Source organism: Bipolaris sorokiniana (genome assembly GCF_000338995.1).
Source record: "Bipolaris sorokiniana ND90Pr unplaced genomic scaffold COCSAscaffold_5, whole genome shotgun sequence".
NCBI lineage: Eukaryota > Fungi > Ascomycota > Dothideomycetes > Pleosporales > Pleosporaceae > Bipolaris > Bipolaris sorokiniana.
The window spans coordinates 74,398-99,107 of record NW_006911899.1 but is presented as its reverse complement, the minus strand read 5'-3'; the positions used below and the strand labels follow the sequence as shown (position 1 = coordinate 99,107).

At 52.7% G+C, this 24,710-nt stretch overlaps 12 protein-coding genes across 12 annotated transcripts; 4 read left to right on the top strand and 8 right to left on the bottom strand.

Annotated features, from left to right (window-relative positions):
• Positions 1–7: 7 nt before the first annotated feature.
• COCSADRAFT_180092 (uncharacterized protein) lies at positions 8–2,597 on the bottom strand. The gene is made up of 6 exons (XM_007700301.1): positions 2,460–2,597; positions 2,382–2,403; positions 2,122–2,324; positions 854–1,881; positions 322–800; positions 8–267 (listed from the first exon to the last, which is right to left on the bottom strand). Exons 1-6 carry the CDS (start codon positions 2,554–2,556, stop codon positions 129–131), a joined length of 1,968 nt encoding a protein of 655 aa, XP_007698491.1. The 5' UTR covers positions 2,557–2,597; the 3' UTR covers positions 8–128.
• Positions 2,598–3,812: 1,215 nt separating this feature from the next.
• Positions 3,813–5,420, top strand: COCSADRAFT_169794 (uncharacterized protein; the record flags this gene model as incomplete). The annotated part of the gene is made up of 1 exon (XM_007700300.1): positions 3,813–5,420. One exon carries the CDS (start codon positions 3,813–3,815, stop codon positions 5,418–5,420), a length of 1,608 nt encoding a protein of 535 aa, XP_007698490.1.
• A 212-nt stretch (positions 5,421–5,632) lies between these two features.
• Positions 5,633–6,333, top strand: COCSADRAFT_158962 (uncharacterized protein; the record flags this gene model as incomplete). The annotated part of the gene is made up of 4 exons (XM_007700299.1): positions 5,633–5,640; positions 5,697–5,788; positions 5,997–6,091; positions 6,163–6,333. 4 exons carry the CDS (start codon positions 5,633–5,635, stop codon positions 6,331–6,333), a joined length of 366 nt encoding a protein of 121 aa, XP_007698489.1.
• Positions 6,334–6,385: 52 nt separating this feature from the next.
• COCSADRAFT_87109 (uncharacterized protein) lies at positions 6,386–7,442 on the bottom strand (the record flags this gene model as incomplete). The annotated part of the gene is made up of 2 exons (XM_007700298.1): positions 6,386–7,194; positions 7,259–7,442. 2 exons carry the CDS (start codon positions 7,440–7,442, stop codon positions 6,386–6,388), a joined length of 993 nt encoding a protein of 330 aa, XP_007698488.1.
• Positions 7,443–7,597: 155 nt separating this feature from the next.
• On the bottom strand, positions 7,598–9,414 carry COCSADRAFT_113867 (uncharacterized protein). The gene is made up of 2 exons (XM_007700297.1): positions 9,145–9,414; positions 7,598–9,095 (listed from the first exon to the last, which is right to left on the bottom strand). The coding sequence occupies exons 1-2, from the start codon at positions 9,198–9,200 to the stop codon at positions 7,706–7,708; spliced, it is 1,446 nt and encodes a 481-aa protein (XP_007698487.1). The 5' UTR covers positions 9,201–9,414; the 3' UTR covers positions 7,598–7,705.
• Positions 9,415–9,534: 120 nt separating this feature from the next.
• Positions 9,535–10,767, top strand: COCSADRAFT_35361 (uncharacterized protein). Its single transcript, XM_007700096.1, has one exon. The coding sequence runs from the start codon at positions 9,624–9,626 to the stop codon at positions 10,548–10,550; it is 927 nt and encodes a 308-aa protein (XP_007698286.1). The 5' UTR covers positions 9,535–9,623; the 3' UTR covers positions 10,551–10,767.
• Positions 10,768–11,238: 471 nt separating this feature from the next.
• Positions 11,239–13,829, bottom strand: COCSADRAFT_303907 (uncharacterized protein). Its single transcript, XM_007700296.1, has 3 exons — positions 13,629–13,829; positions 12,965–13,544; positions 11,239–12,915 (listed from the first exon to the last, which is right to left on the bottom strand). The coding sequence occupies exons 1-3, from the start codon at positions 13,640–13,642 to the stop codon at positions 11,374–11,376; spliced, it is 2,136 nt and encodes a 711-aa protein (XP_007698486.1). The 5' UTR covers positions 13,643–13,829; the 3' UTR covers positions 11,239–11,373.
• A 315-nt stretch (positions 13,830–14,144) lies between these two features.
• Positions 14,145–15,389, top strand: COCSADRAFT_303886 (uncharacterized protein). The gene has a single exon (XM_007700295.1). The coding sequence runs from the start codon at positions 14,216–14,218 to the stop codon at positions 14,888–14,890; it is 675 nt and encodes a 224-aa protein (XP_007698485.1). The 5' UTR covers positions 14,145–14,215; the 3' UTR covers positions 14,891–15,389.
• A 1-nt stretch (position 15,390) lies between these two features.
• COCSADRAFT_303885 (uncharacterized protein) lies at positions 15,391–16,722 on the bottom strand. The gene is made up of 4 exons (XM_007700294.1): positions 16,417–16,722; positions 15,942–16,343; positions 15,577–15,876; positions 15,391–15,517 (listed from the first exon to the last, which is right to left on the bottom strand). The coding sequence occupies exons 1-4, from the start codon at positions 16,591–16,593 to the stop codon at positions 15,440–15,442; spliced, it is 957 nt and encodes a 318-aa protein (XP_007698484.1). The 5' UTR covers positions 16,594–16,722; the 3' UTR covers positions 15,391–15,439.
• A 492-nt stretch (positions 16,723–17,214) lies between these two features.
• Positions 17,215–17,883, bottom strand: COCSADRAFT_24951 (uncharacterized protein; the record flags this gene model as incomplete). Its single annotated transcript, XM_007700058.1, has 3 exons — positions 17,215–17,489; positions 17,586–17,700; positions 17,722–17,883. 3 exons carry the CDS (start codon positions 17,881–17,883, stop codon positions 17,215–17,217), a joined length of 552 nt encoding a protein of 183 aa, XP_007698248.1.
• A 1,033-nt stretch (positions 17,884–18,916) lies between these two features.
• COCSADRAFT_86724 (uncharacterized protein) lies at positions 18,917–21,442 on the bottom strand (the record flags this gene model as incomplete). The annotated part of the gene is made up of 2 exons (XM_007700293.1): positions 18,917–21,352; positions 21,410–21,442. The coding sequence occupies 2 exons, from the start codon at positions 21,440–21,442 to the stop codon at positions 18,917–18,919; spliced, it is 2,469 nt and encodes an 822-aa protein (XP_007698483.1).
• A 122-nt stretch (positions 21,443–21,564) lies between these two features.
• Positions 21,565–22,767, bottom strand: COCSADRAFT_303842 (uncharacterized protein). The gene is made up of 2 exons (XM_007700292.1): positions 21,769–22,767; positions 21,565–21,643 (listed from the first exon to the last, which is right to left on the bottom strand). Exon 1 carries the CDS (start codon positions 22,449–22,451, stop codon positions 21,813–21,815), a length of 639 nt encoding a protein of 212 aa, XP_007698482.1. The 5' UTR covers positions 22,452–22,767; the 3' UTR covers positions 21,565–21,643; positions 21,769–21,812.
• Between the last annotated feature and the right edge of the window lie 1,943 nt (positions 22,768–24,710).

Sequence of the window (24,710 nt, the reverse complement as noted above, 5' to 3'; positions counted from 1 at the left end):
GAAACCACGCCCATAGATGTCTTTACTGATTATACATTCAATATATATATACTATAGCTAGACTATACAACTGCAGAGTTGCTTGTGTTTTTTCGTCATATCGTTATGCACTGTATTTCCCCAAATCTCTACTTCTCTTCAGATGGCTCCCCACGTCCAAGACCGAAACACTCGGCCATCTTGTAAAAGATCTCAATGTTGTTGTAGGTTCCCTGGAAAAGATCCTGGCAAGGGCCCATTGCGTAAACGGGCACGTCGGTCAAGGAACTATATCGGTTGTTAGCAAGAGCTAAAATTCGGGGGTAGGTGCAGGAAGCTTACTGAACGCCCTGGTCGTTCTCCACTGGCAATGTGCCATTGACCAAAATACCACCCTTACCATCTTTGGGGTTGGCGTAGAAGTCGTCGCTACCCTTTTCCAGTTCAACAGCGGGCTTCCTAGGACCGTCCTTGGTCACTTTCCAGTTCTCACGGCGATCCGGACCAGCTGTGAGACCCTGATAGAATGTGTAGCGAGGATCCCAGTTGCTGGGGAAATGCGAATCTGGGTAGGTAAGGTTTCCAGTGTTGATGTATTCAGAGAGACCGGACTGCTCGTAGACGCCAATCGCGTCACGCTTCTTGCGGTCAGACTCCTGCGCAGCAAGATAATGCGTGTCGACGGAGCCCATAACATCAAAACCATGGCCATGATCAGCGGTAACGACGATCAAAGTATCTTTAAGGCAATCCTTCGACTTTAGGTGTTCAACGGTCGCCTTGACAGTGTCGTCAAGCTCCAGAAGCTCGCCAAGCGCTCTCTGTCACCACCACCTGTTAGCGTTTTATAAATCGCATGGAATCAATAACTAACCAAACTATCTTGTGCATGGAGCATCTTATCTATGCTTGCAGCTTCAGACATGAGAAACCAGCCTTTGTCACCAGAGCGGCTTTCCAGAATGTCGATGGCCTTGAGGGTCATCTCCTTCAGCCCGGGCTGATCGAGAGCGGGCTTCTTATCACCAGTTGGCGAAAGAGTTTGATTGAGATTGTCGCGGTATACATTTCGGTCGAGCCACTTGGCCATGTTAGAGGTTGAGAAAATACCTAAGGTCTTCTCGTCGGGCGATGCCGCCAAGAGACTCGTACGGTTGTGCACAACCTGATATCCCTGGGCGGCGAACTCGTCATAGTAATTCTTGTCCTCATAAGTGACTCCGCCGAGCTCAGAAGGGTAGAACTGTTCGCCTCCGCCTCCAAATATGACGTCTATAGGGGTCTTTGTCCAGTTCTGTGCGCCGTTGAGATATGTGTCAACGATGACCCCATATTGGTTTCTGAGACGCGTGTGTGAGACCAAGGCAGCAGGCGTCGCATCGGCGATAAATGCTGTCGACACAATGCCAATGTGCCCTCCAGTTAAACGATGGAAGATTTCAGCGATCGACTCAACGCGAGGATCATCCAGTGGGTCCGGGGATGAATCGGCATATACATTGAGGGCGTTGACGGAACTTTTATGTCCTGTATTCAAAGCGGCAGCTGAGTTTGCGGAATCGGTAATGAAAGTCGCTAATGAATGGGTCATTGAATGGGAAACTCTGGGAAACTTGTCCATAGCCAAAGTGCTTTGAAATTTTCCGTTGATGGACTTATGACCAAGGGAACGAGCCGCAGTGATCGAGGCCGTCGACATGCCGTCTCCAATGAAGAAAATGATATTTTTAGTCTTGCGCTCCTCAGCCAGATCACGTACAGTCCATGTGGCTTCCGTTGTGCTCCCGTTATTGTAGTGCAATGTCGCTGTGTACTCTCCTGGCTCGTATAAGGCGATACGACGATACGCCTTGGCGGCTACATTGACTAGGGAGGGCTTTTTTGCGTCGCGAGCAAATAGATCTGTACTTTGGTCAATTTTTATTCCGAAACAGTAGTAATGAGATGATCTCGACAGGACGTAGAAGGCTGGGGGTGTTGCCCACGTGACTAGTGTTTCACCCGGCTAATACTCAAGTCCAACCATTGAAGTGCTTTTGTGTGCAACAAAAACTCAATCCAATAGAAAATTATCGGACTCCCTTTCTCAATACAGGATATATGTAGCAGTTACGAAAGTTCGCGTTCAAATATCCTACGTACCTTCAAAATAGGTGAAATTCCATTTCTCCAGTTTCGGCTCCTCGAGCTCGAAGAACTCGGTTACAGATTGTGCTTCCTCGCCCTTCTTTCCGACGGTAAAGGTGAACTGTTCATCCAGCGGTAGTCCAATGGCCTCGGAGCCATTGATCGGCTGGTGCACCTCAAGTCGAATGTCGAAGAATTGGCCAGCAAGGAAGTCAGCCCTGGATTTGTTATTAGCAAGTGAGCTTCGGTATTCTTGAATAGATTATGGACGTAACTGGTCAGGTGGGAACACGCAGCCTGTCGTTTAGTTAGCTGAGATACATAAGTGTACACATAAAAGAGGACAAACTTACCAAGCTCCGGGCAAGCTTCAAGTCTCCTGAATGTCTGCGCAGAAACAGAGCCCACCAAAAGGGCTGCTGCCACGACAGCCGAGCATGTGCACTTCATGGCGAACGCGATTGAGAGATGTACGATTACACAAGGCTCTCAAAGATTGCGATGAGGCAAAAGAATTAAGAGCTGTGCCTGGCACTTTTATAAGTCCTGGTAGGTGCCTGGTGCCGGATTCCTGGAATACACCATACGTAGTCATGGCATGCATATCAAGCTACCAGGTACTGCATTCAATTCCCAGGGATGCTAGTTTGTGGAGAGGAATGCATGTCCAGCCGCCCTCGTGCGATAATCCAGCAATCTTACTGCTCGAGAGAACACATCCAGCGCCATGGACCAGCGCCCAGTCCGCTGGGATGGTCCGGTTATGAGCCAATGTCATCAATCAACGTTTTGCCGAGCTGCCTGTTCGGGATCTGGCAGACAGTTAATGTGAATGTCTTGGCATCACGTTGCGAGCACATGGCGTGTGATTGGCTCGACGCCATGCCATATAGGATGTATTCCCACGCAACACAGACTTGGCGCATGGTTGAGAAACGGACAGCTCCCCGTTGTGCTCAGTAGACTGCATCTCTATTCGTCATGCTTTCCCGCCTCTCGGCCAAACAACGTGAGAACAGCTTTCTTGATCCACACCCCAAGCGGACATATTGCCGGCGGCGATTATGGGAAACGACGTGGCTGGGCAGCCTGTCAGGTTTCGCGGGCTGAAAACCCTCCCTGCGATCATTCCATCAATCGAAATCCCAGCGCTCTGCCGGGACCAAAATCTGTATCGCGCGAATTTGATTTGTAATATGGTCATCAACATCAGCCGTTGTTTTTGTGGACTGCTGGCTGTCGCGTGTCTTGCATCCACAAACCCCTTACAGCGCTATCCAGGCACGACATTACCAAATCCAGGGGAGTGGATATAGATCGCATGCTGCAGCGGAAGCCAGGGAGATCCCCAGATCTTGCATCTGAAACAATGATAGCGATGCTTTCGATTGGTGTTCGATGTCGGCTGCCCATCATGGTGTGGCCTTGAATCGGCCGTAGTCTGGATAGTCCGGTCCTGTCGACGTCACCACTTGAGACCCTCATGTAAATCTGCTTGTGCATAGGTACAAAGACGCAGCCATGTATTAGGAACGCAGCCAATGTATTTTATCAGCAGCGCCCTCGTATCGCATACTGTCCGAATCTCTGCTGCCAGACTAACTGCGGCCTGCAATACCAGATTCCCACTTCTACCAAATCGCGCCATCAGTCACGCGACGCGTTTCCAAAATCAGACCACACTCAAGAAGCCTGCCAAAACAGACATGTCGAAGAGAACATCTTACGAGCGTGACGAGCTCGGTCATACATCTGCAAAACGCGCAAAGCAAGTCGATGAAAACCTCCCTTACGACCAAGTCCAGGAAGCACTCGTCGTGCAAGATGAGGTCAAAGACGTGACAAAAGTCGCTCACTGGTTCCACCCCAAGGACCTCCGAATCCAGGACAACACCGCGCTTCACCATGCTTCTGAGCTTGCACAAAGCGCTAAGAAACCTCTGGTGTGCTTTTACATCAATTGTCCTGCCGATGAATCATGGCATGGGACCAGTCCAGCAAGAGTCGATTTCATGTGTGAGGGGTTGAAGAGTATGCAAAAAGAACTCAAGGAACTAAACATACCATTGGTCTTTGTAGAGTGCGAAGACAGAAAGAAGATTGTGGAGACAGCCGTTGAGTGGCTAAAGAATCACAAAATTTCCCATGTCTTTGGCAACTACGAGTACGAGATTGACGAGATGCGCCGAGATCTGAAGTTAGTCAAGACTTCTGGAAAGGATATCCAGGTCTCTCTTTTCCACGACCAGACTGTGATTGAACCCGGTACAATGACTACCTCGTCCGGATCGCCGATGAAGGTTTTCACGCCATACCACAAAGCCTGGCTCAGCAGACTGCGAGAAGAACCCGAACTCCTTGATACACGCCCTCCACCTGCCGCGAACCCTTTGTCAATGAAGAAAGAGCTCAAGGATCTGTTCGACACACCAGCACCCAAGCCTGCCAAAGATAAGCAATACAAGTCACAAGATGAGAAGACGAGGATACGAAAACTTTGGCCGGCTGGCCACGCCGAAGGCGCAAAACGCATGGATTCATTTCTCAAACAGATCTCCCATTACGCATCTACGCGCTCCAACCCGGCCGCAAACAGTACATCGCGCATGTCCGCCTACTTCAGCGCGGGGATGTTTTCCGTACGCGAAGCCCTCCGCAAAGTCGTCGACTACAACCGCGGCAGCACCGACTTCACCGAATCCAAAGCCTCAAGCGGCGTCTACAGCTGGGTCCGAGAAATCGTTTTCCGCGAGCTGTATCGACAGCACACAGTCTGCGTGCCACACACATCCATGAATCTGCCGCAGAACCTCAAATTCAACTCTGTACAATGGGAAGACGACAAGGAAGGCTGGGAAAAATGGTACAAAGGACAAACCGGCGAGCCCTTCATCGACGCAGGCATGCGCCAGCTAAACGCCGAAGCATATATGCACAACCGCCTTCGTATGAACGTATCTTCGTATCTCTACTGCAACTTGCTTCTCGACTATCGCCGCGGCGAACGCTACTTCGCTGAAACCCTAATCGACTGGGATCTCTCCAATAACACGCAGGGCTGGGAGCCAAGCTACACCGTCTTCAACCCTGTGTCGCAGGCTGAGAAGAACGATCCGGATGGCGATTACATTAGGAAATGGGTTCCTGAGCTCAAGGACGTAAAAGGCAAGGCTGTATTTGCGCCGTATGCCAGGTTGTCAAAGGAAGAGTTTGAGAAATTGGGATATCCCAAGCCGCATGTGGATTGGAAGGAGACAAAGGCTAGGGCCATTGATAGGTTTAAGAGGGGATTGAGGGAGGCAGAGCTTGAGTAGTATCTTTGAGCTGCCTAACCCTGGCATATAGGTTGCTTCTCTCTTTCTTCTTTTTCCATTTACTAAATCACTGTACCAATGAACCGTGCCTCCTTGCACCTCGGCAGGCGCACCTTCCTTCACCTTCGCGCCTTCCTTCTGAAATAGCGTCTCACGTGCAAGTGTACAAAACTCCAGAACTTGAGCTCCCACCCCATTCCTCCACAGCAAACATGAAGGTGTGAGTAATTCGACATTTTTCTCTGCGCTGCGAGGTTATTAACATAATACATGTAGTTTCTCTTCAGTACTGTCACCCGGCATCGACAACCTGGCCATCGTGCCGAAGAGAGGGTCCGCCCCTCTGCTCCAAAAAGGGTATTTCATATGTACGTCCGCGTTCTTTCATCATACACCTTCAGTCGCTCTTACAATGCACATTTGTGTGCGTCGTGACTGAGCACTTTCGGACGTCAGTAGACTGGTGAAGCCGGATTGTGTTTGAACCCAAACACCTCTCAACTCCTATCTATTGTAATTTCCTTGCTTACTGAATGCGTTCTCATAATACGGCACGGTTTAGCTAACTATTCCAAGTCCTCGAAGAAGAAGATATGGACAAGGAGAAGAAGCGGCTGCCGCGCCCGCTGAAGCGTGTTCAGCAGACTGATGGTGTACCAGCAAAGCGGCCGGTAAGTGGAATAAACATACTCTGCGCTCGAGAAGGCATCTTGAGGAATTGCTAACATTGGCATAGTGAAAGAAATTTGTCATTTTCGAAGACTACGACAACGACGATGACGACGACGATGAAGACGAAAGTCCCGAGGTCGCCGTCGCCCTACCACCACGCTCGCCGCCGAAAGGCAAAGAAAACCGTTGTCCTTTGCGCGGCAGCATAAAAAGCCAAAGATATCATCAAGGGATATGGTAGTTATTAGAAATCTGATCACAACTTGAGAGTCAATTCCTGGTATTCTCCTTGTCTACTCATCTCCACCATACTTCGCAATAAGACTTTTCATGATTCCTACTGCTCCACTGCGGTAGCTTGCCCCAAACATCGCATAGTGGTTGAGGTGATGATACAGCTCATACAGTTGCACGCGATCCTCATACTCGCCTACCGGCTCTGTCTTAGGACACAATTGATGGTATTCCTTCACGAAGCTGCCGCCAAAGCCGCCAAACATTTTCATTATGCCAAGCTCGAACTCACTGTGAGCATAGCAGGCCGATGAATCATAAACCACGTCTTCAACCTTTCCTTTGTCACTCCCGATCATGCCCACGCTCGCGTTTCCGCTCCACAGATCCCCGTGAACAACCACGGGTGTTACTCGCCGGCCATTGTTCAGGTGGTCGTCGCCAATCAAACGCGGGACGACTTTGTTTGCGGTCTGTTCGACAAGCTTTCGCAGGTCATTGTCTTTTCTGCCGCGCTGTTCTGCATGTCGAATAATGAACATGAGGCGATTCTCGGCATAGAAATCGGCCCAGCTCTCTTTGTAGCTGTTTTCCTGCGGAGTCTCACCACAGCATGTTGTGACAGGAAAGCCAAACATGGGAATGTTGTATCCGTCAGGTATAGAGGCGGGTGTCGTATGTAATTGCGCAAGCTTGGCTGCTAGTGATGCCGTCTTGGACGATCGGGAGGCCGAAAAAGAGTTGAGATGAAGGAACTCAGTCACTAGGAACCATTTCGAAGGTTGCGTTTCGAACTGTCCATAACCGAAAGATTGCGGACAAAGTGTAGGAACGACTTTGTGGATGGCCTTTAGAGACGCGTCTTCACCTTTTCAGGGCGCTGTCAGTCTACTTATTGGCCAGCTTACGACCACCAAATGGGCCACACACACCTGCAAACATAATTTCAGACGCGTTTCCACTTCCCGTTTTCATGAAATATGCCTTTTCTGATCCATCGTCCAGCTGGGATACTATCTTGGATGTGGACGCGAAGCTGCTGCCCCCAACGGATGACATCGTGGTCCTGTCAGAGTTCAAACCAAGAAGTTTGACAACTGCTGGGTCGACCTTCATTATGGCTATATTTCACTGAGTGAGATGACGCGAGCTTGAACATGCCTCAGTATGTAATAAAAGTGGCTTGCGGGTGTTGGGGTGTGGGCCCGCGGTGACGTCAGCCACGTCCCAATGCGACAGGGTAACGGGGAACGAGGGGTAGAAATGGGGATGCTGGACATGTTTTTTAGATTTTGTGATGAAGCTGGTGTGTGAGTGTGGCATACTGACCCTCCTTTCGAAAACTATGAACCCGTTACAAATAAATATGACGGTATCCATCACGACTTCTCCTTCTTGGCAGCCTCGGCCACACCCTCTCTAACATCCAAGTCCGTGTCAGCCCTCGCCTGCTTGGGCTTAACCAGCGGCACGCTCTCGTCAATCTCATGCTGCACCACCATTCTCTTGCCCTTGACCAACTGCACAAGCATGTAGTTCATAGCGCATTGGATACCCAACTCCTCACCCCTCTTCACTACCCACCCGTTGATGTAGTCAATCTCCGTCTGCATGCCCTTTCTCGTATCCGCCAGCATACTGCTCACATTATCTCTGGTAAGATTTGCTACCGCGACGACTACGGTTTCCAGGCGGCCGGGATCAAAACGCTGTTGGACATTCGGAATGTATTGGAGTTCGGGTAGAGAGCGAATGACGAGGCTGATTTCTGAGAGGAGAAGACGCATTGTGCGCGTCAAGGCGTAGTTGTTTAGAATAGCGCCATTTCGTGCGTCAAGAATCACGGTCAAGGGATTAATGATACAATTGACTGCAAGCTTATCGAGCTGCATTTGCAAGAGATCAGGTGGTGAAAAGGATGTTGCGCTAAGCACTGGTGTGCGGAGAAGAGTCCGCAGTAGATGGCGTTGGTTTGGTGTAAAGGAAAACTTTGCGCTGCTTGGAGGAAGGTATTCGGGATTGAGTTCATCAGGAGGACTGGTATATACTGGCGGGCTATCTTTTGGAGCAGTAAACTTCGGCTTGGGCATGTACGGCGAGTCTGGCTGGCGATCTCGTTCATGCGGCAATATACCCAAGGAGATGGTCCCGAATCCAGCATGAACAGTCGTAAATTGACCATCTGGTGAGGTATGCATTCCGTGCGAATTGATGCCCAACATGTAATGTGGTCTTGTCGCTGGATCAGGAAAGATTTCTCGATTGACCTCTTCAACAATCCCCATTCCATTTTGCAAGAATAAAACGACAGAGTCCTTGTGTAGTCGATGTTTTACAGATGACAGCCCTTGCAAGACATACGGTGCCTTGGAGCAGATTATCAAAGAACTTATAGGCTCTGTCGATTCTCCTTCCAATATAGTGACGTTTCCTGCAGTCTCCGTAGAAGAAGCGTCCAAGCCCACCTCTTTCCCGTGATATCGTATGCGCGGTATAGCCAGTTCGGCGTCATATCCTTCTTGCACCTCGACGTCCCCGTCAGTGATCAAGGCCAGCTTTTTCGGCGAATCATTCCACTCCTTCAGCCTCTCCCATCGCGGAAATAACAGCGTCACTGGAGGGGGGTTGGGAATTCCCCGTAGCGCATGAGCAATGAAGCTCCCCACATTTCCAATGCCCATGATATGAATTCTCCGGTCCACTACAGGCTTAGCGCGATAGAAATCGGCGGTATTACGAGAAGCTGGCGAAGCGTCGGGTTCGTCTTTGCTGCAAAGCGTGAGTTTCGCAAAAAGACAAAGTTGCTCGCACCACTTACACATCCAGCGACTTATCCTCCATAGCCAAACTATCCTCCTTTTTCCAGCTTGTCATGAGAGTCCTCGAATGAGTGTAAGCCACCCGGCTTGCGCAATTGCTACCGATGTTGCATCTTGCACGTATATAGGGTATCCGAGGCCGCAGCCTGGGGATGAATTGCGAGACGAAGAAGGAAGACAGTTTGATCGATTTTATTTTCCCATGCGTGGTAATTTGGCGCGACTAGCAGCGAAGGCGGGGTAGTACTGGGGTTTCGTGAAGATGGGTGAATGACGCTGTGAGAGATCGGAGGGTCGACAACTAGAGATTCAGAGTCGGAGCTAGCGCGGGTTTACGCACGGCCCTTTACTTTTCTCTAAACTCAACTTCGCGACCGAACCGTACCAACCACAAAACTATAACCCCAATAGCCCCGTCGCGCATAGTCGCAACCCACAGTAATTCCATCACTACCAGCGCGACTCGAGTTCTTCAAAAATGGACCCGCAAATCGATCTCCCGGACCTGGTAGAAGACCTCGAAGTCGACATTGACGAGCTCACAACCGCTCTCGAACCACTACTCTCGAAACCGCTCTCAACAACCGCATCATCCCTCCCCCTCCTTGACAAAGCCAAACTCTACTGCCTCGCTGCATATGCCATTGAGTCGCTTTTATTCGCCTCGCTCACTGCATCCGGCGTCAACGCAACCGAACACGCCATCTTCAAAGAAATCGCGCGTCTACGCCAGTACAACAGCAAAATCAAAGAAATCGAGGATCGCGGCATAAAAGGGAGTGCAGAGGGACGGGCGCGCCTCGATGTCGCAGCCGCTGGGCGCTTCATCAAGCACGGGCTGTTAGGCAACGACAAGTACGATTTAGAGAGGCAGGAGCGCATGGCCAAGGAGCGGGCGCGGGCACATCTCAAGGCACAGCAAATTAACAAGAAGTTTGACAATGAGGGAAAGGAGGTACAGAAGGGACAGAATGTAACGCCTAAGAAGAGGGGGGCGGAGGAAAAAGAGGAAGAGGATGAGGAGGATGAACAAGTGCTCGAAGGACTAGAAGAGGAGCCAGCAGTTAAAAAGGCACGTGTGCAAGACGGAACCGAAGCAGATATACCACAACCCAGGAAACGCGGCCGACCGTCTAAAAAGGATAGAAAGGCTGAGGAAGCGCAGACTCGCACCACAAGAAAACGCAATACGCGTCTTGCGAATCAAGACGCAGAAGAGAACCAAGAAGAGGAAGGACAAGCAGAAGAAGAAGGCGAAGACGACGATGAAGTAGCAGATCAAGCGCCAAAGACACGCAGCGAGACATTTACTGCGTTACTCGATGGCTCGTTGAGTGAGAAGCACAAGCAGAAAAAGGCAAAGGGGAGGGGAGGAAAGAAGAATGGCAAAGGGCGAGGGAAGTAAACCGTCTGTGGTTCCTTTTTCCTTGTCTCTCTTCTTCTTCATAAAATACATTACTTAAAAGCGGGTTATTTGTACGAAATGCAAAACACGACTGGATGTCTCTTCCATATCTTCTCGAAACAAGAAAACAAGGAGCACAAGCAACATGAATAATAATATGACAAGTCTGTTATGTTTGTAATTTCTCTCCTCCTCCTCCTCCTCCTCCTCCTCCTCCTCCTCCTCCTCCTCTGCCTCGCAGTATAGATATAGTACATTAGATGGAAATAGCGCGGAAACCCGAGAGACTGCAACTCATCGGTGTCAACAAGACAACAACAAAAAAAAGACCCTCGACTTTGTGTCTCCCTTGCCTGCTCTCCGTCTCCCCTCCCCAGCCCTACCACGCTCTCGCAATGCCTAGTGTAAATAGATGTTTGTAACAAAAGATTGGTTGACAACAACAACACAAAAACTCCTGGTATATAACGCCCAAGTTTCCTCATTTCCCTTTGTCCCTTTCCATCCCTTTCCATCCATATCCATCCATCAATCCCATTCCATATCCTTCCCATTCAAGCCCTGATGCCAAGACTTACGGCCATGTCAAACCGGAGTATTTCCCTTTGCATTGCCTTCCCTTCCGGGGTTTTTTATGACACGCCACAGAACCATGTTCTACAAGTTGTAGAGAAAAAAAAGAAAACAAGAATAAAAATGCTGCTATTCCCTCATAAAATCAGCATATCTACCGCCATTTGCTGCCAATCCAGACATACTAATGATGACGCGGTTGTTGATGATAGGAAAAGTGAATTATTAGTACAGTTGGTGCCGAACCATTCTATTCAAAAGCCCCTGGCATGGAGCCGGGAATCCTCAAACTGAGTCGGTCCTCCTTTTTCCGTACCTGAATCGGGGGTGGAGGGATGGACGACGATCGCTGACGTCGTAGCGGCGGCTGCTCGGTGACCCATTTTGTGTCGAGCGATTTTCGAACCTCTTTCTGGAGTTGAGCTTCGGCTTGTTGCTCAATCTTTTCTTCTTCATTTTGGCTCAAAGCGAGCGTTGGCTCAGCATCATCTTCCGCATGCTGAGTTGGGGTCGACTTGGAATCAAGGTCTGCATTTCCGCTGGCATCCGCCGAAATGACAGTCTTGCCAATGGAAATTCGCTTCAGTGTTTCATCTCCCTTACTCTGAAACGGATCTTCGTTGCTCTTGCTTGGCTCGTTTGCGGTCGCTGGGCCATTGACCGTGATATCTCTAGGTTCGAAAGATATTTCGCTCTCTTCGCTCATTCTCTGCTCAAGCGAGGTGTCGCTGTTGGCAAATGTTGGACTCCTGGGACCGTCGCGCAGAGGAACAAAAGACGGAACAACACCACCCCCAATTCTTGTCCAGAACATGCGCTCGCGTAGACGAACGCTCTCTTCCCAAGCCGATTTCATCTCTTCGTCCGTTTCAGCCCGCCAGTGGCCAGCAGCGACCATGCGCAAGAAACCAATATAGTCGCATGTAGCACGGACTCGGCCTAAGCAATAGTCGCATAGCGGGTACCGCTGAGCATCCTCCGTGTCGGATGGCTTGAATCGAAACTTTCGAGCATACTGCTCACCCGCCCTTGACTCTCCACAGAGCGAACAGGGGAAGATTGGGACTCGGAACCTCGATGTAGGCGTGGGATTGGGCTCAACAACCAGAGAACCGGCACTGATACTGCTGAGAACTGTTCGGCGTGCCATCCAGGATAATCCAGGTGCGAGGTCCAAACGCAATGTTGGTTCAATATCTTCTACCAGAGCGCGCTTATAAAACTTGTCGTCCTTTAGATTTGGCATTCCAGCGGTAGAAACATTTTCGCGGGGAGAATTGTTGATTGATATCGATGACTTGGACGGTAGGGAAGTGGTGGAGCTGTTCGTCAGGGAACCAAGTCCGAGGACAGTAAGGCTGCCATAGTTGCCGCTCGAAGCGCGACTTGCCGGGGCTGATGAGCGAGCGCTAATTTTGAGCATGTCTTGGAATTCTTTGAATGCTGTCAGGTCGGAACGTAGTACGGGGTGGATCAGATGCGAAAAGTGCAGTGGGTGGTCAGGGCTGATATCGTCCGATCCGGGCGTGCTGGGTGTTAGGTTCATGGCTTCGAATAGTTTGCTCATCTTGTCCGCGGGTGAAAGGCCGGGTGTCGAAGGAGTAGTCGTGGTTGTCAGAACATGGCTTTCGTTGTCGTCGCCATATGAGCTCATCTTCTCCACGACGCCTTTGAGGTCTTGCAGCTGGTCCTGGAGAGAATGCTGGAGCACCTCTGCGTCGCCCAGTTGCTGTCGCAGCTGTTCACCGCGCTTCTCGGAAGCCTCGGTTTCTTTACGTGCGGCTGCAACCATCTGTTCTGGTCAGTCATGACGCGTCACTAGCGCATGCAATGCGACTCACCACATTGGCCTCCTCAAACAAAGCAGCTGTCAAAGCCTCGACCTCGCTGTCTGTCTTGCGCTTGGCAGCCTCGGCCTGGGCCCTCCGCTTGCGCTCTTCTTTCAGCTCATTGGTCATTTGCTTCTCCATCTTGTCATAGACCACCTTTTCGACCAAGAGACCTTTTGCAATCTTGTTTTCATGCTCCTTGACCTGGGCTTCCAGGCGCATAAGCTTTTCCCTCGCAGCTTCCAGCTCGTGCCTAGTCTGCTGCAACGAGTCGTCTAGCATGGTGGAGTGGTTGATAGCGTTGATGAGCTTGGTGCTAAGGGTTGACACCTCCTGACTAAAGTCGGGATGGGAGTCGTTCGAGTCATGGCGCAAAAGGGAGGGTTGGGGAGTCGCTGAGCGGGGATCGGGAATCGTGTTGATGCCTTCGCTCTCGGCTTCCGACTGCGACTGTGACTGGGCGGTTTTGGCGAGCTGGGGTGTGGAGATGGAGCGGGTGACATGGTTCTTGGGCATGGGAGATAGGGAGCGGAGGCGCGAGGGCGTCATGGCACCTGAGTTGTGGACCCAGGGAGCCGAATGTGCGATGAAGCTGTGTTACGACGACATGTCAGTAGAGTACTTGGGTAGTAACGGTAGTGGCAGGGGTAGGGCAGGGCAAGGCAGGGAGACATACGCGTACTCAGCCATGGCGGCTGCGTACAGAGTGACGTCGGTCCTCTGTTCAGATGTTCAAAACATGGCAGTAGCAGGGATGGTGGTGGTGCTGGTCGTAAGTGGGTGCTGGGTGGTGGGCGGAAGGCGCGCGACGCAGCGACGGAGGAGGGCGGGCAAAGGAGTGACGACAGGCGCGAAGGGGGGTGATGGGACTATAGCGCACACATTGAAAGCCAAGCGGATCGTGCAACAGCCCAGGGATCGAGGGAGTGCGGTGGTGGGGAAGCAGAAGAAGACGAGATGGGATGAGATGAGAGAGAGAAAGAGAGAGAGCACACGGGCACAGCAAGGAACGGCGAGGCGGGTGAAAGCCAGGTTTGGAGAATCAATAGGCGGCTGGAGGATGACTACATTGGAACGGGCAGGTGGTGGTGGCTGCAACCGGAGCCACGGTCGGCGGAGGCGGCGCTTACGCTTAGATCGCACGCTGCCAGGCTCTGACGACGCCCACGACGCCCGACGAGGCCGCGAGCACTGCCACACACGCTATTCTTCAGGCCTGCCTTGCATTCCCACTGTGCAAGCACACAAGCACAAGCCCTATGAATGCACGCTCCCCTTGACATCATCGTGCCGCCCAGCCAAGCCCGTCTTGTCCATCCTCGCCATTGCCATTACCATTGCCATTACCATTGCCATGCCTCCTCCACGGCCATGGTTCACCCAGTCCGAAAACAAATAAGACGCACTTCCCTCTCTGTGTTCGTCTGTCGCCCTCTATCTGTCTCTCTCTCAAACAAGAACAAGAATATAACAAACCCCAACCCTGGCGAGAATCAATCGCAGACGTCTCATCCCTTGCTCATCGGCCGAATTCTGTCATGGTTTCCTCACCTGTTTATTTTTTTTCTTTCTTCGCCGTGCTCTCGTCTGTTCTCTGTCTCGCCTTTGTCCGTGTTCCCTCTACGAACCGAGCGCCGCCGTCCGCCCCTCGTACGCACTTGCTTAGTACACATACTACTAAAATACCTCTCTCACTTCACTTCATGGCCCCTGCACCTGCACTCGCAAACCACGCTCGCAAAGGGGATACGCATACTCCATTTCGAAACTACTAGCTTACATCCTCATCCCCAAAAGGTTGCTGGTTCAACGCGGCAAACGAAGAAAAAAAGAACAAGGAAAGAAAAAATGACAGACATCATCCCGAGTAAAAAAGCCTCTGACTTGCCCAAAGGACAAAGTAGTCCACACGAGTCCACAAATGCTTCAATAGCCTGAACAAGCCCAATCAAAGGCCACTGATAGCTTCCCACCATCCAGCCCGCCTTAGACAATCCAGACTATCCTAGCCACAGAGACCCTTTTGTAGAACATGCAACAACCATAAAACGTATCCAGGCCGTTAGTCATGCCCCTTGTGCTTTTTTCTCCTGATATCATGTTTCTTGTCCGCATCTCTGTTAGCCTACCATCGCGCACCTTTTTTTCTTGCCCTGCTACAACCTCCAGCTCTTCTTGTCGCCGGCAAGTCCAAAAAGGCAGAGTCGTCAAAGGTCGCATCGTCCGCCACGGAGCGTCGATCGCAGTCTCCCTTTGCATCGCGCGCAACGGTACTCGAATCACAAAGAATGAAGGACAGGACTGTGTACAAATCGTCAAAGGCCGTCGGAAAGCCAAAGAGTGGGTAACGAAATCGAGATCGAGTATATGTTTCGCGTCGTGAGGCATCGGACTCGGGGGGCTGACCACTGCCATCATCTAACGGCGCCCAAACCTGCTGCACAAGAAGTTGGTATTGATTCACAATGAGTAGAGCAGTCACTGCCTCTAGCGCTTTTTGCCGCTAGATGCAGGTCTACCGAGACTGGGGACATACTTTTGTTTCTTCTCTGCAGGCTTGAGAATCTACAGTAATTTGTCAGCACTTGCATACATGGACGCACATGCTCTTATCCTAGACTTACCTGGAACGAGCACAACAGACTCTCGTCGACGCTCATCATTGCGCCTGCATTGTCGAATTCGCCGCAGTAGTTGGGTGCACTGAACAGTGTCACGAGCTGACGCTTGGAGAAGAACTCGTAACCGTCTTCTACGACTTGATGCGCACGGCAAATCAGGTCCATGTCGTGCTTTTGCAGGAAACGAGACACGACATCGGGCCCAAACGTAAAGCTCACACCACGGTCATTCTCACTCCATCCCGTAATGTCCTTGTCTGGGTCAGACCACAGCAGATCGCACAAAAGACCGCAATCGGGAATCTACAGATGTTCGTCAGTGTGTGCGTCCTAACAATTGGCTCGACATGTGCGTGGATCAAACTTACGTCGGTAGGTCGCATGACACGCCTAATCTGCTCCATTGAGTTTAGATCTGGGCTCAGGCCACCGTGCATGGTGAAGATCTTCTCGTCAATAATGGCGGCAATGGGCAGGCAGTTGAAGCAGTCGGTAAAAGTCTTCCACAGCTTGATGTTGTATCTCCGTTTGCACTCGTCGTAGAATCCGTAGATACGGTTGATGGAGGCGCACTCGTGGTTGCCACGCAGAACGAAAAAGTTCTCAGGGTACTTGATCTTGTACGCGAGGAGGAGGCATATCGTCTCGAGCGACTGCTTGCCACGGTCGACGTAGTCACCGAGGAAGAGGTAGTTTGCCTCTGGGGGGAAACCGCCATACTCAAACAGCCGTAGCAGATCGTAGTACTGGCCGTGGATATCTCCGCAAATCTGGTGCATGCAAAGTCAGTAGGTGCTCTGAAGCCAGATACTGGGCTTCGCAGCACTACGCGTTGTGACTGACCTTTATCGGTGCCTCGAGCTCGAGCAGGATGGGCTGTGAGATGAAGATTTCGCGAGCCTTGGTGCACAGGTAGCGGATCTCGGTTTCGAGGAGCTGGACCTGCTTGCCGGGTCTGCTGCCGCGGACCTCGAGCAGGCGGTCTATGATAGAGTCCAAGTCCACCTCGGTTTCGGCCATAGCTGTGACTTGCTACTGGCGCTGAGTTCGGTGGCTGAAGGTGCAAGGAAGAACCTCGCGTGGGTGGGTGAGGAAGATTTGCGCGTGGCACTGGCGAAGGCTTTGTACGGAGGGCCTCTTTTTTTTCTCTTCCCTTGCTGCACTGGCCGTGTTAGCGGCGCTCTAGCCGTCTGTGTTTGGCAGGTCTGTGGGTGCCGTCGTGAGGCCTACGGACGGCGGCAGGAGCGTGTCGTGGACAGCGACTACCACGACGACGGCGATGACGCTGGCTGGGTGCCGAGCGATGCATCGCGTGCGGCTGCAGCAAAGAGGAGGAAGGGGAGGAGAAGAGTGTCACGTACCTCTGATGTCAACGAATCGGATGGTTAGAGTGGCAGACGGGTGCAGGCTGTCGCCGTGTGGAGAATGGCTCAAAGCCCCTCAAGAAGTGCCTGTTGGCAGAGCTGGGATCACGCGACGGGTGGGGCGGCTGCAAATTGCGCTGGTCAATTGTGCGTGTTGATATGGGGATACCTGTGTGGGCTGCGCGGTGGGCAGTTGAGCGCGAGGGGAGCGGGGGCGCTGAGGCGCTGAGGCGTTGTTGTGGGCGGGAGCCTGTCGAGTGGGATGCTGGGAGTGACTTCACCGCCTGGACGAGCGGGGAGTTGGCAGACAGGCGGGCGATGGACGACAAAAGTAGGCTGTGCGGGCGATGAGCGAGTACGGGTTGTCTGCAGCGTCGGGACTTTGTGGCAAGACAGGAGCAGGCAGTGGGTTGATGGTAGGTAGGCCGGGTTGGGTTGCGGTGGTAGAGAGGATCACAACGCCCGAGTAGTTTTGCAGAGCAGGCACGGTTTCAGACCTAGGCCTGGCTTGGCGCAAAAGGTGTGCTAGCCCAACAGAGACGCGCGTCGGGGCTGTGGGAGAGCAGCACAGCGAGCCATGATAACAAAGGGCCTCTGCCTCTGCCTCTGCCTCTGCCTCGCCCAGCACCCACACTCATACCTACACACCAACACCAGTGCCAGCCTCTGCACGGTCAGACGCTGACATGGACACAGGCCTCAGCTGCTCGTCCCAGTCCAGGTACCGGGCGTGGCCAGCATCGTCCAAATCGCACCTGACCGGCTGCAACTGCCGCTAACACACCACACACATGTCTAGCCTGCCCTCGTCCACGCCTGCCACAGCGCCACCACAATCTCTTCGACTCCCGCTCGACTTGTCCTCAACTTGTCCTCGACCCTTTTGGCCGGTTGGGTACCACTGCCACTCCAATCCGTGCGGAATACGACAGCCCGTTAATGTCATGTTATTAAACAGTCAGCACAGTCTCACTCTAGACTGCGCCGGTGCCTTGACCGTGCTGCACTTTTTTGCCCTAGCAGCCTGCCTCGAACCCCCATCCACATCCCGCTTCAGCCGGCGAGGCTCTCTTTGCTAATACTGACCTGCTCATGACATCCGCTGTACATGTATGCACTTCGTCCCGGACCGCCCGTTCACACACTGTTCATGTACGTAGCTCGGGAGCTACCATCAGCCCTAGCCAGTCAGCCAGCCAGCCCATGGAGCCGGTCTTTGCTCCACGACCATCCAGAGTATATACTTGCATACTTACATACATGCATTACATACCAAATACACACATACGTAGACCTCGATTGAAAATCACGTGATATCATCCATTCATCCATTCATCCGTATATACCCATCCATTCTCGTATAGGCCAGAATTCGTCTTCTATTCATGTAGACATCTACCCGAACATGTGCGCTCATTACGCAATAGATCAAACAACGCCCCAACTCTCACTGCTGCCTGCGCCCATGCCTGACGTCGCTTCCTAGTAGAAACCCAATTATGTAGAAAAAGCAAACAAACGTCAAGTAGAAAAGAAAGCAAAGTTGGAATAAAAACAAAGAAACAATGACAGCCCGCGTATTCCTAGCAAATTCAACAGCGCAATCCACGAGCACATCCCAGACGCACCAATATTTTTACAGAATCCGACCCACAAACAGCACATCCGCAATATGCTGTCAACCAGAATCTCTTATCAGACCAAGACTTTGACCGGTACAACGAGCGTAGCGCATGGCGCCATGTAATCTCATCGTCGTCCGTCACCCATCCAACGCCTTGCACAAACTTATTAAAAAAAAAGAACAAAGAATAGCCTCTCGTACACTCCGAGCAGGAAGCCATTCCCACGAACCGAATTTGGAAAAATCTTTTGGGTATCGCAAAAGTGTCGAAATCACACGGGCGTTGGCAGTCGAAAATTGCTGCAAGACGCTTCGCCCCTCGCCCGCCCATGTCTCCTGCTAATCGTCCAGCCGTTTAGCCAAGCGTACGCCCAGACACAATACTCTGGCTTGGGGTACGAGGCAGTGTAGGTTGCATCGTCGGAGAGTTATAACCTCGATCAGATGGGAAGCTCGTCACAGATGTCGAGTCCCACCCTTCGTCCCCCAGCGCACTCAGCCACGTATTGCCAAAATCTTGCCGAAGAGCCTCAATCTTCTTCTTGTACAGCTCCTCTTCACCAATCTCAAAGTCGTCTGCAGATTGTGGCTCCGCTCGCTTCTTCGATGCCGTTGTCGTGTCAATCGGAGGTAGTTGCTGATGACTTGTGTGCGTTTCATCAGCAACCGCCCGCCCGTCTGGCATAGTCTTCTTGCCTGCATCTCCAACGCCCTTGCCCTTGGACGGTTCCTCCAGTCGAGGTGCTTCTGCAGCCACGCTGATCGGCTTGGTAAGTTTAGGAGCCTGTCCAATGGCAGTATCCTCATAAGCAAGACTTGTTAGACTCGACTGGGAAGATTGCTGCATCGACTCATTCTGTGAAAGTTCGACAATTCGTCTCTTGGGGCCCTTCTTCTTCTTTTGGGATTCTTGCCCACTCTTTGTTCCACTCTTGGTGCGCTGTAGTGACCCGGCGCGTTTGAGCAATCCAGGCGATTCAGATGGTGTGTCCACAGCTTTCACTACCTTAGGGGGTACATATGGCATAGGCTGTAAGTCGTCCTCAGGTGGGGGCTTCACAACGGGGACTCCCTTCAACTCGGGCGCCCGGTCAATGAGTTGCTTCTTCTCAGCCGTGCTTGGCCCTGTGGTGTCAATAATAATGTCTTCAGTGTAGCCCGGGGTCTTGCGGAATAAATTAAATATGGTAACCCTGTAGTTGACGTGCGTCTTGCAGAAGGGATTACGGCTAACGTAAATATCCGTTATATCGGGTACACCAGTGAGGCGCGCCACTTCGGTAGGATCAGTCAATCGATTGTCTCTAAAGTCTACACGCTCTAGAGATAGGAGACGCTCGATACCAGCCAATGATGTAAGGCGATTGGATCGGAGATTGAGAGTTGTAATGGCCGGGAGGGGGTTGCGTCCCAATGAGTGCAGCCCATCAATCATACAGTTGGAGAGATTCAATGCACGGAGACAAGTAAGGTTAGCAAGACTTTCCGGTATTTCAGTGAAGAGATTAGCCGAGAGATCCAGCGACTGTAGTGTGTTTGTCAAGGGGACGAGACTGGCAGCCGGAATGGTAGTCAAAGCATTGTCAGCCAAGCTCAGATGTCTCAAGAACCGCCACTTGGTGGCAGGGAACCAGCCCATAGAAAGTAAGTTAGAGGAGCTTCCTCGTGGAGTGGTGGAGCGCACGCTCGAGCTGGAGCTTCCAGACGATCGGCGAATGTTTGGGGCGCTCGCTGTGCTCCTACCGTAGACATGCGAAGAGCCATGGCGGGAGCTAGGTGGGCGCGATGGAGATGTGCTTCGCTGGCGTTGAGCAGACCTGGTAGAGTTCTCGCGGGTTACTGCCGCCCCCCTCGGGCTTGTGCTCTGCTTGCCGGCGGCAGTGGGCGACGTTGGCGGCGACTCTGATCGAGCGAGCTGAGCATGCTTGGGGGGTGGGCTTGCAGTAGACCAAGGTGCGCTTGTTTTGGCGGAACGTCTGCGACGCTTGTCAATATCATCCAAAACGATATTGATCAGCAAGTCAGCAGGATCTTCAACACCTGCTCGCTTAACAGTCAGACTGCGAAGGTTCTCGGCCAGACGGTCCCAGCCATAGAACTGTCGAAAGTCTACGTCGTGAATCTCAAGTGCTGTGACATTCTTAAAAGCGAATAGGGGAACCGCAGTGTCGAATGGAAACTCTTCATATCCCGCAATCAGACGGGCTTTATGGTCAGGAGAGAGCCTCAAGCATGGGATCTTGGTAAAGGCAGAATACAGATATCTCAAGTCTTCCTGGAGCTGGGCCTTTTGTTTCTCTGCTTTTGCTTCACTGGTAGATCCGATACGGAAAGTCGACCAAAGTGAGGACATGCCTGACATCACGCTGCGAACGCTGGACACTGAATGTATGGAGTCGCGATCGGAAGACTTTGTCTTGTTGCGCTGGGCGCTACCAAGGAAGGAGACATAGTTGGTGGGTGAGGCATCGGTGTGAATGTTTTCTAAACGCACGTTCATAGGGCCGACAGGGATGCCAAGATCCTCGAAGCGGGAGAGGATGTAGAAGAGATGATGAGGTGTTAGTGTGAGCTTTGCTGGCTTGATCGACTGCGAAGTAAAGGTTAGGGAGGGCAGCGATAGTGCTGCTGCCCAGACGCTCGACGACGACGACGCGGATGAGGGAGGGCTGGCAGGGCCACTGGGCGACGAGGGAGAAGCAATGGCTTGGCCGTTTCTGGGGTTTTGGCGCTGCAACTGGAGAGCGTTGGCAAGAGCCTTTTCGTGTGTTCGCACAAAGTACGCCAAGTTCTGGAGCCGTGTCAATGTGTGTCTTGTTTAGAGCCAGGCATTGCAAGTGTGTCGCACCCTTATGAAGAGCTGGCCATCTTCGGTGTCCATGTTGATAGACTAGCAGACCGCGACTGCATATAGGGCCCGCCGGCTGTGTGTGTATAGCACGACGGTTCTTGGGAGAAGGCGCGGAAGGGGGGAGGGCGGGAGGCCGTGAGCTTCGGCGAGGGCTGCCCACTTGAAACTTTTGTGCCGCGGGGGAGGGAAATTGGTGAGGCGCCTCCACTGTCGGACGGGGCGACTTAGGGCCTGGGACCAAGTTAGCAATGGGCGATGTTTGGATGGAGGTGGGGAGGGGGAGGGAATGGGTAGTGACTGGAGGCGAGGGAGCCAGCCATGTCTTGGCGGTGGGGGATTGGAGTCGAGGTACGTACGTAGAGTACAGTAGGACTCGGTCGGATGCCCTCGACAGGTGGGCCTAGGTAACGAAGCAAACGGCGGCGGACAGACAGATATTATGCAGCGGCACAGGGGGTGCAGTGCACTGGCGGCAGACGGTAGCACAGAGGCAGGAAGCCAAGCGGCGTGTTCCAGACGTGGGCCAAAGAGAGGTGCAGCAGCAAGTGCAGCGGGCGTCCGGGACAGCGAGATAGTGGCCAGGAAAAAAAGGACGACCCGAGACGGGCGCACTGGCCAAAAGTGCAGCTGAGAGGCCAAACCAAAAAAAATCGAAGGGCAGCGCTGATTCGCGCAAGGGGAATTTTTCAAGTGTCGAACAACAGAGTCGGGAGAGGGAGGTGGGTGGACAGACAGGTGAGGAGGACGAAATTAGATGGCGTCCCAATATGGAATGCCGTCCTGTCGCGGCGGCGGGAGAGGTGGAGGGGCTAGCAGGATTTAGTCTGGCGATGGGGGTTTGGTCGTGGGACGGGAGTGGCAGAGTCGAGGATGGGATGGGATGGGATGGGATGGGATGTGGAGAGGAGTAGGAGCAGGAGCAGGAACAGGGTGAGGGCTTGATGATGAAGGGCGCGGGGAGGGCGGACGAGAGCACCCACAGTACGGGCGGTGGATGGGCAGGCAGCGCAGGCAGCCCAAAAGCAGCTGGAAAGGGCATCAAAAGCTGCTCGACACATTGACTGGGCTGGCATGGCAATGGAACCCCTGCAGGCTGTGATTGGATCCCAGCAAGATAGCGCTAGTGAATGTGCCTCTGTGGCATCCCTGCGTTGAATCTGACAGACGACGACCGCCTCTGCTTGCTCACCCTTGCCCTCGCCCTCGACAACACGCTCTCGCTCTCTCTCTCTCTCTCTCGCTCGCTCTCTTACCACGGCCGATGACCCTGGCGGGCGTTGCGACAAGAACGACAGCCGGCCCTTGCGGCGGTGCGGCCTTGCCGAGGATCTGGCGCATGAGGTGCTGGTCACTCGGGCCACCATGCGACGAGCCCTGACGCCATATCGCTGCACGACCAGAACACTTTTTTTGTTGTCGTGAGCGGCACGCCCGTTGGCTAGGCGTCACACGGCGCGTCACACGAGCAACGCCCACGGTGGAGTATATGTATGTGTGTAGTATACATGTATGTGTGGTGTGTGTATGTATGTATGTATGTATGTATATATGTCTCTCCAGATAGACAGACATGCATGCTCGCACACCTCGTCCATATATATGTACGTACTTACAGCGGCGGATATGACCCTGGTGATTTTGATATAGGCGGCACAGGGTCGGGCAGTCAGTAGACGCGTCCATGTGTGCAGATTCGCTGGACCCTGGCCCGCAGCTTCCATCGTGGCCAAAGTTTAATTGTGTTGGACGGGATTGCCCAACAAGACATGTGTATCAGCGTTGGTTGCGACGTTGACGGGCGAACTGAGCAGCACGCGGCTTGGGGTATATCAGACTTGCACTCGAGGGGCAGGGAAGCAGTAGTAGCAGCGCGAGATGATCCACTCGACTCCGTCTGCATCTGCGTCTCCGCTGAGCGGAGCCACCCAGGACACGCCCTCGTGCAGGGAGGCAGCGCACCGACTGGACTACCCGACCAGGGTGCCTGCGAGCCGATTTGATAGCAGAGAGCAGATGCTGCGACATGACATAGTATGCCCGCCGCTTCTGCGTCGGTCTGCGACTGACGACGTAGCGAGGGATATATATATATATATATGTGTGTGTGTGTGTGTGCATACGTAGAGGAGACGCATGTCTATAGGCGACGATTGGGTACCTCTGCCTACCGCTCCATCTCCCTCTGTCCCCGTCCAGCGGCTCAAGCCACGTTTTGTGAGGCTGACGTCTTGTTTGGATCCAGCGCCCGGCGCCCACCCCCACCTGCCCTTTACGTGACAGCTGGTCGGCCCTGCAGACCCCTCAACACCATGCCCTCTTCGTCTCGACATTACTACTACTGTACACCTACCGCTGCGACACCACCCGCGCTGTCCACCGTGACCGCACTCTCTAGCTACTGCCCTACTGCTCTACTGCCCTGCCCAGCGCCAATGGCTGTGCCGCCTTGGTGCACACCACTGGCCCATTGCAACGCCTAACGGTTTCACCCACACCCTGTTCTGGCAACCCATGGCTTGCCTCGGCTTTGTCTGCCCCTCACCGCCATGCGCGACCGAGTATGCAGACCATGTGTGCACATGTCCTGTTCCGAACGCCATGGCTTGATTGAAAAGCACCAGAATCCAAGTGGATGAGAAATACGTACCTAGCAATTGTATTCATACATATCCATGGATACTTACACATACACGCACGGGAATAGGGGTTGCCGAATCCCCGGGCCAAAGGGACCAAAGGGACCAAAGCACAGATGCATTAGCCATGATCTACTTAGCCTCCGCTTTTCTTTCATCATCGCCATCCCAACCAGCTTGAAAACCACCGCCGAAATGGCGCCATTAGCGGTGAGACCCTATCCAGCCTCAGTCCATGCTTGGCCGACGACCCGCACCGCCTCGGCTCAGAACAACACCCACACACAGCCGTTGCCAAAAGTGCCGCCGCAACCGTCGCGTCATCTGTGTAGTAGTTCGCGCGTTGATGCCCTTCAACACCACCACACCCGACAAACTATGTGATGTCTGACATCATCGCGCATCTGTCATGCCAAAACTGACCCATCGGCCCTTTATGCCCCACCGCCGAGCTGTCAGTCTCGGAACAAGCCTCTCCCAGTGCACTCATCCGGCCCTCCGCCCCCTTGTAGTCCAAGTTTAAGTCTCCTGCTGTTGGTCCCTAGCCTCGAGCAATGACGTGCCATCACCTACTACGTACTTACAGTATAAGCCATGTATCTACACAAGTACTTGTATATGTACACTATCTTGCACCCACTGCTATTCCAGGCCCGAGAACA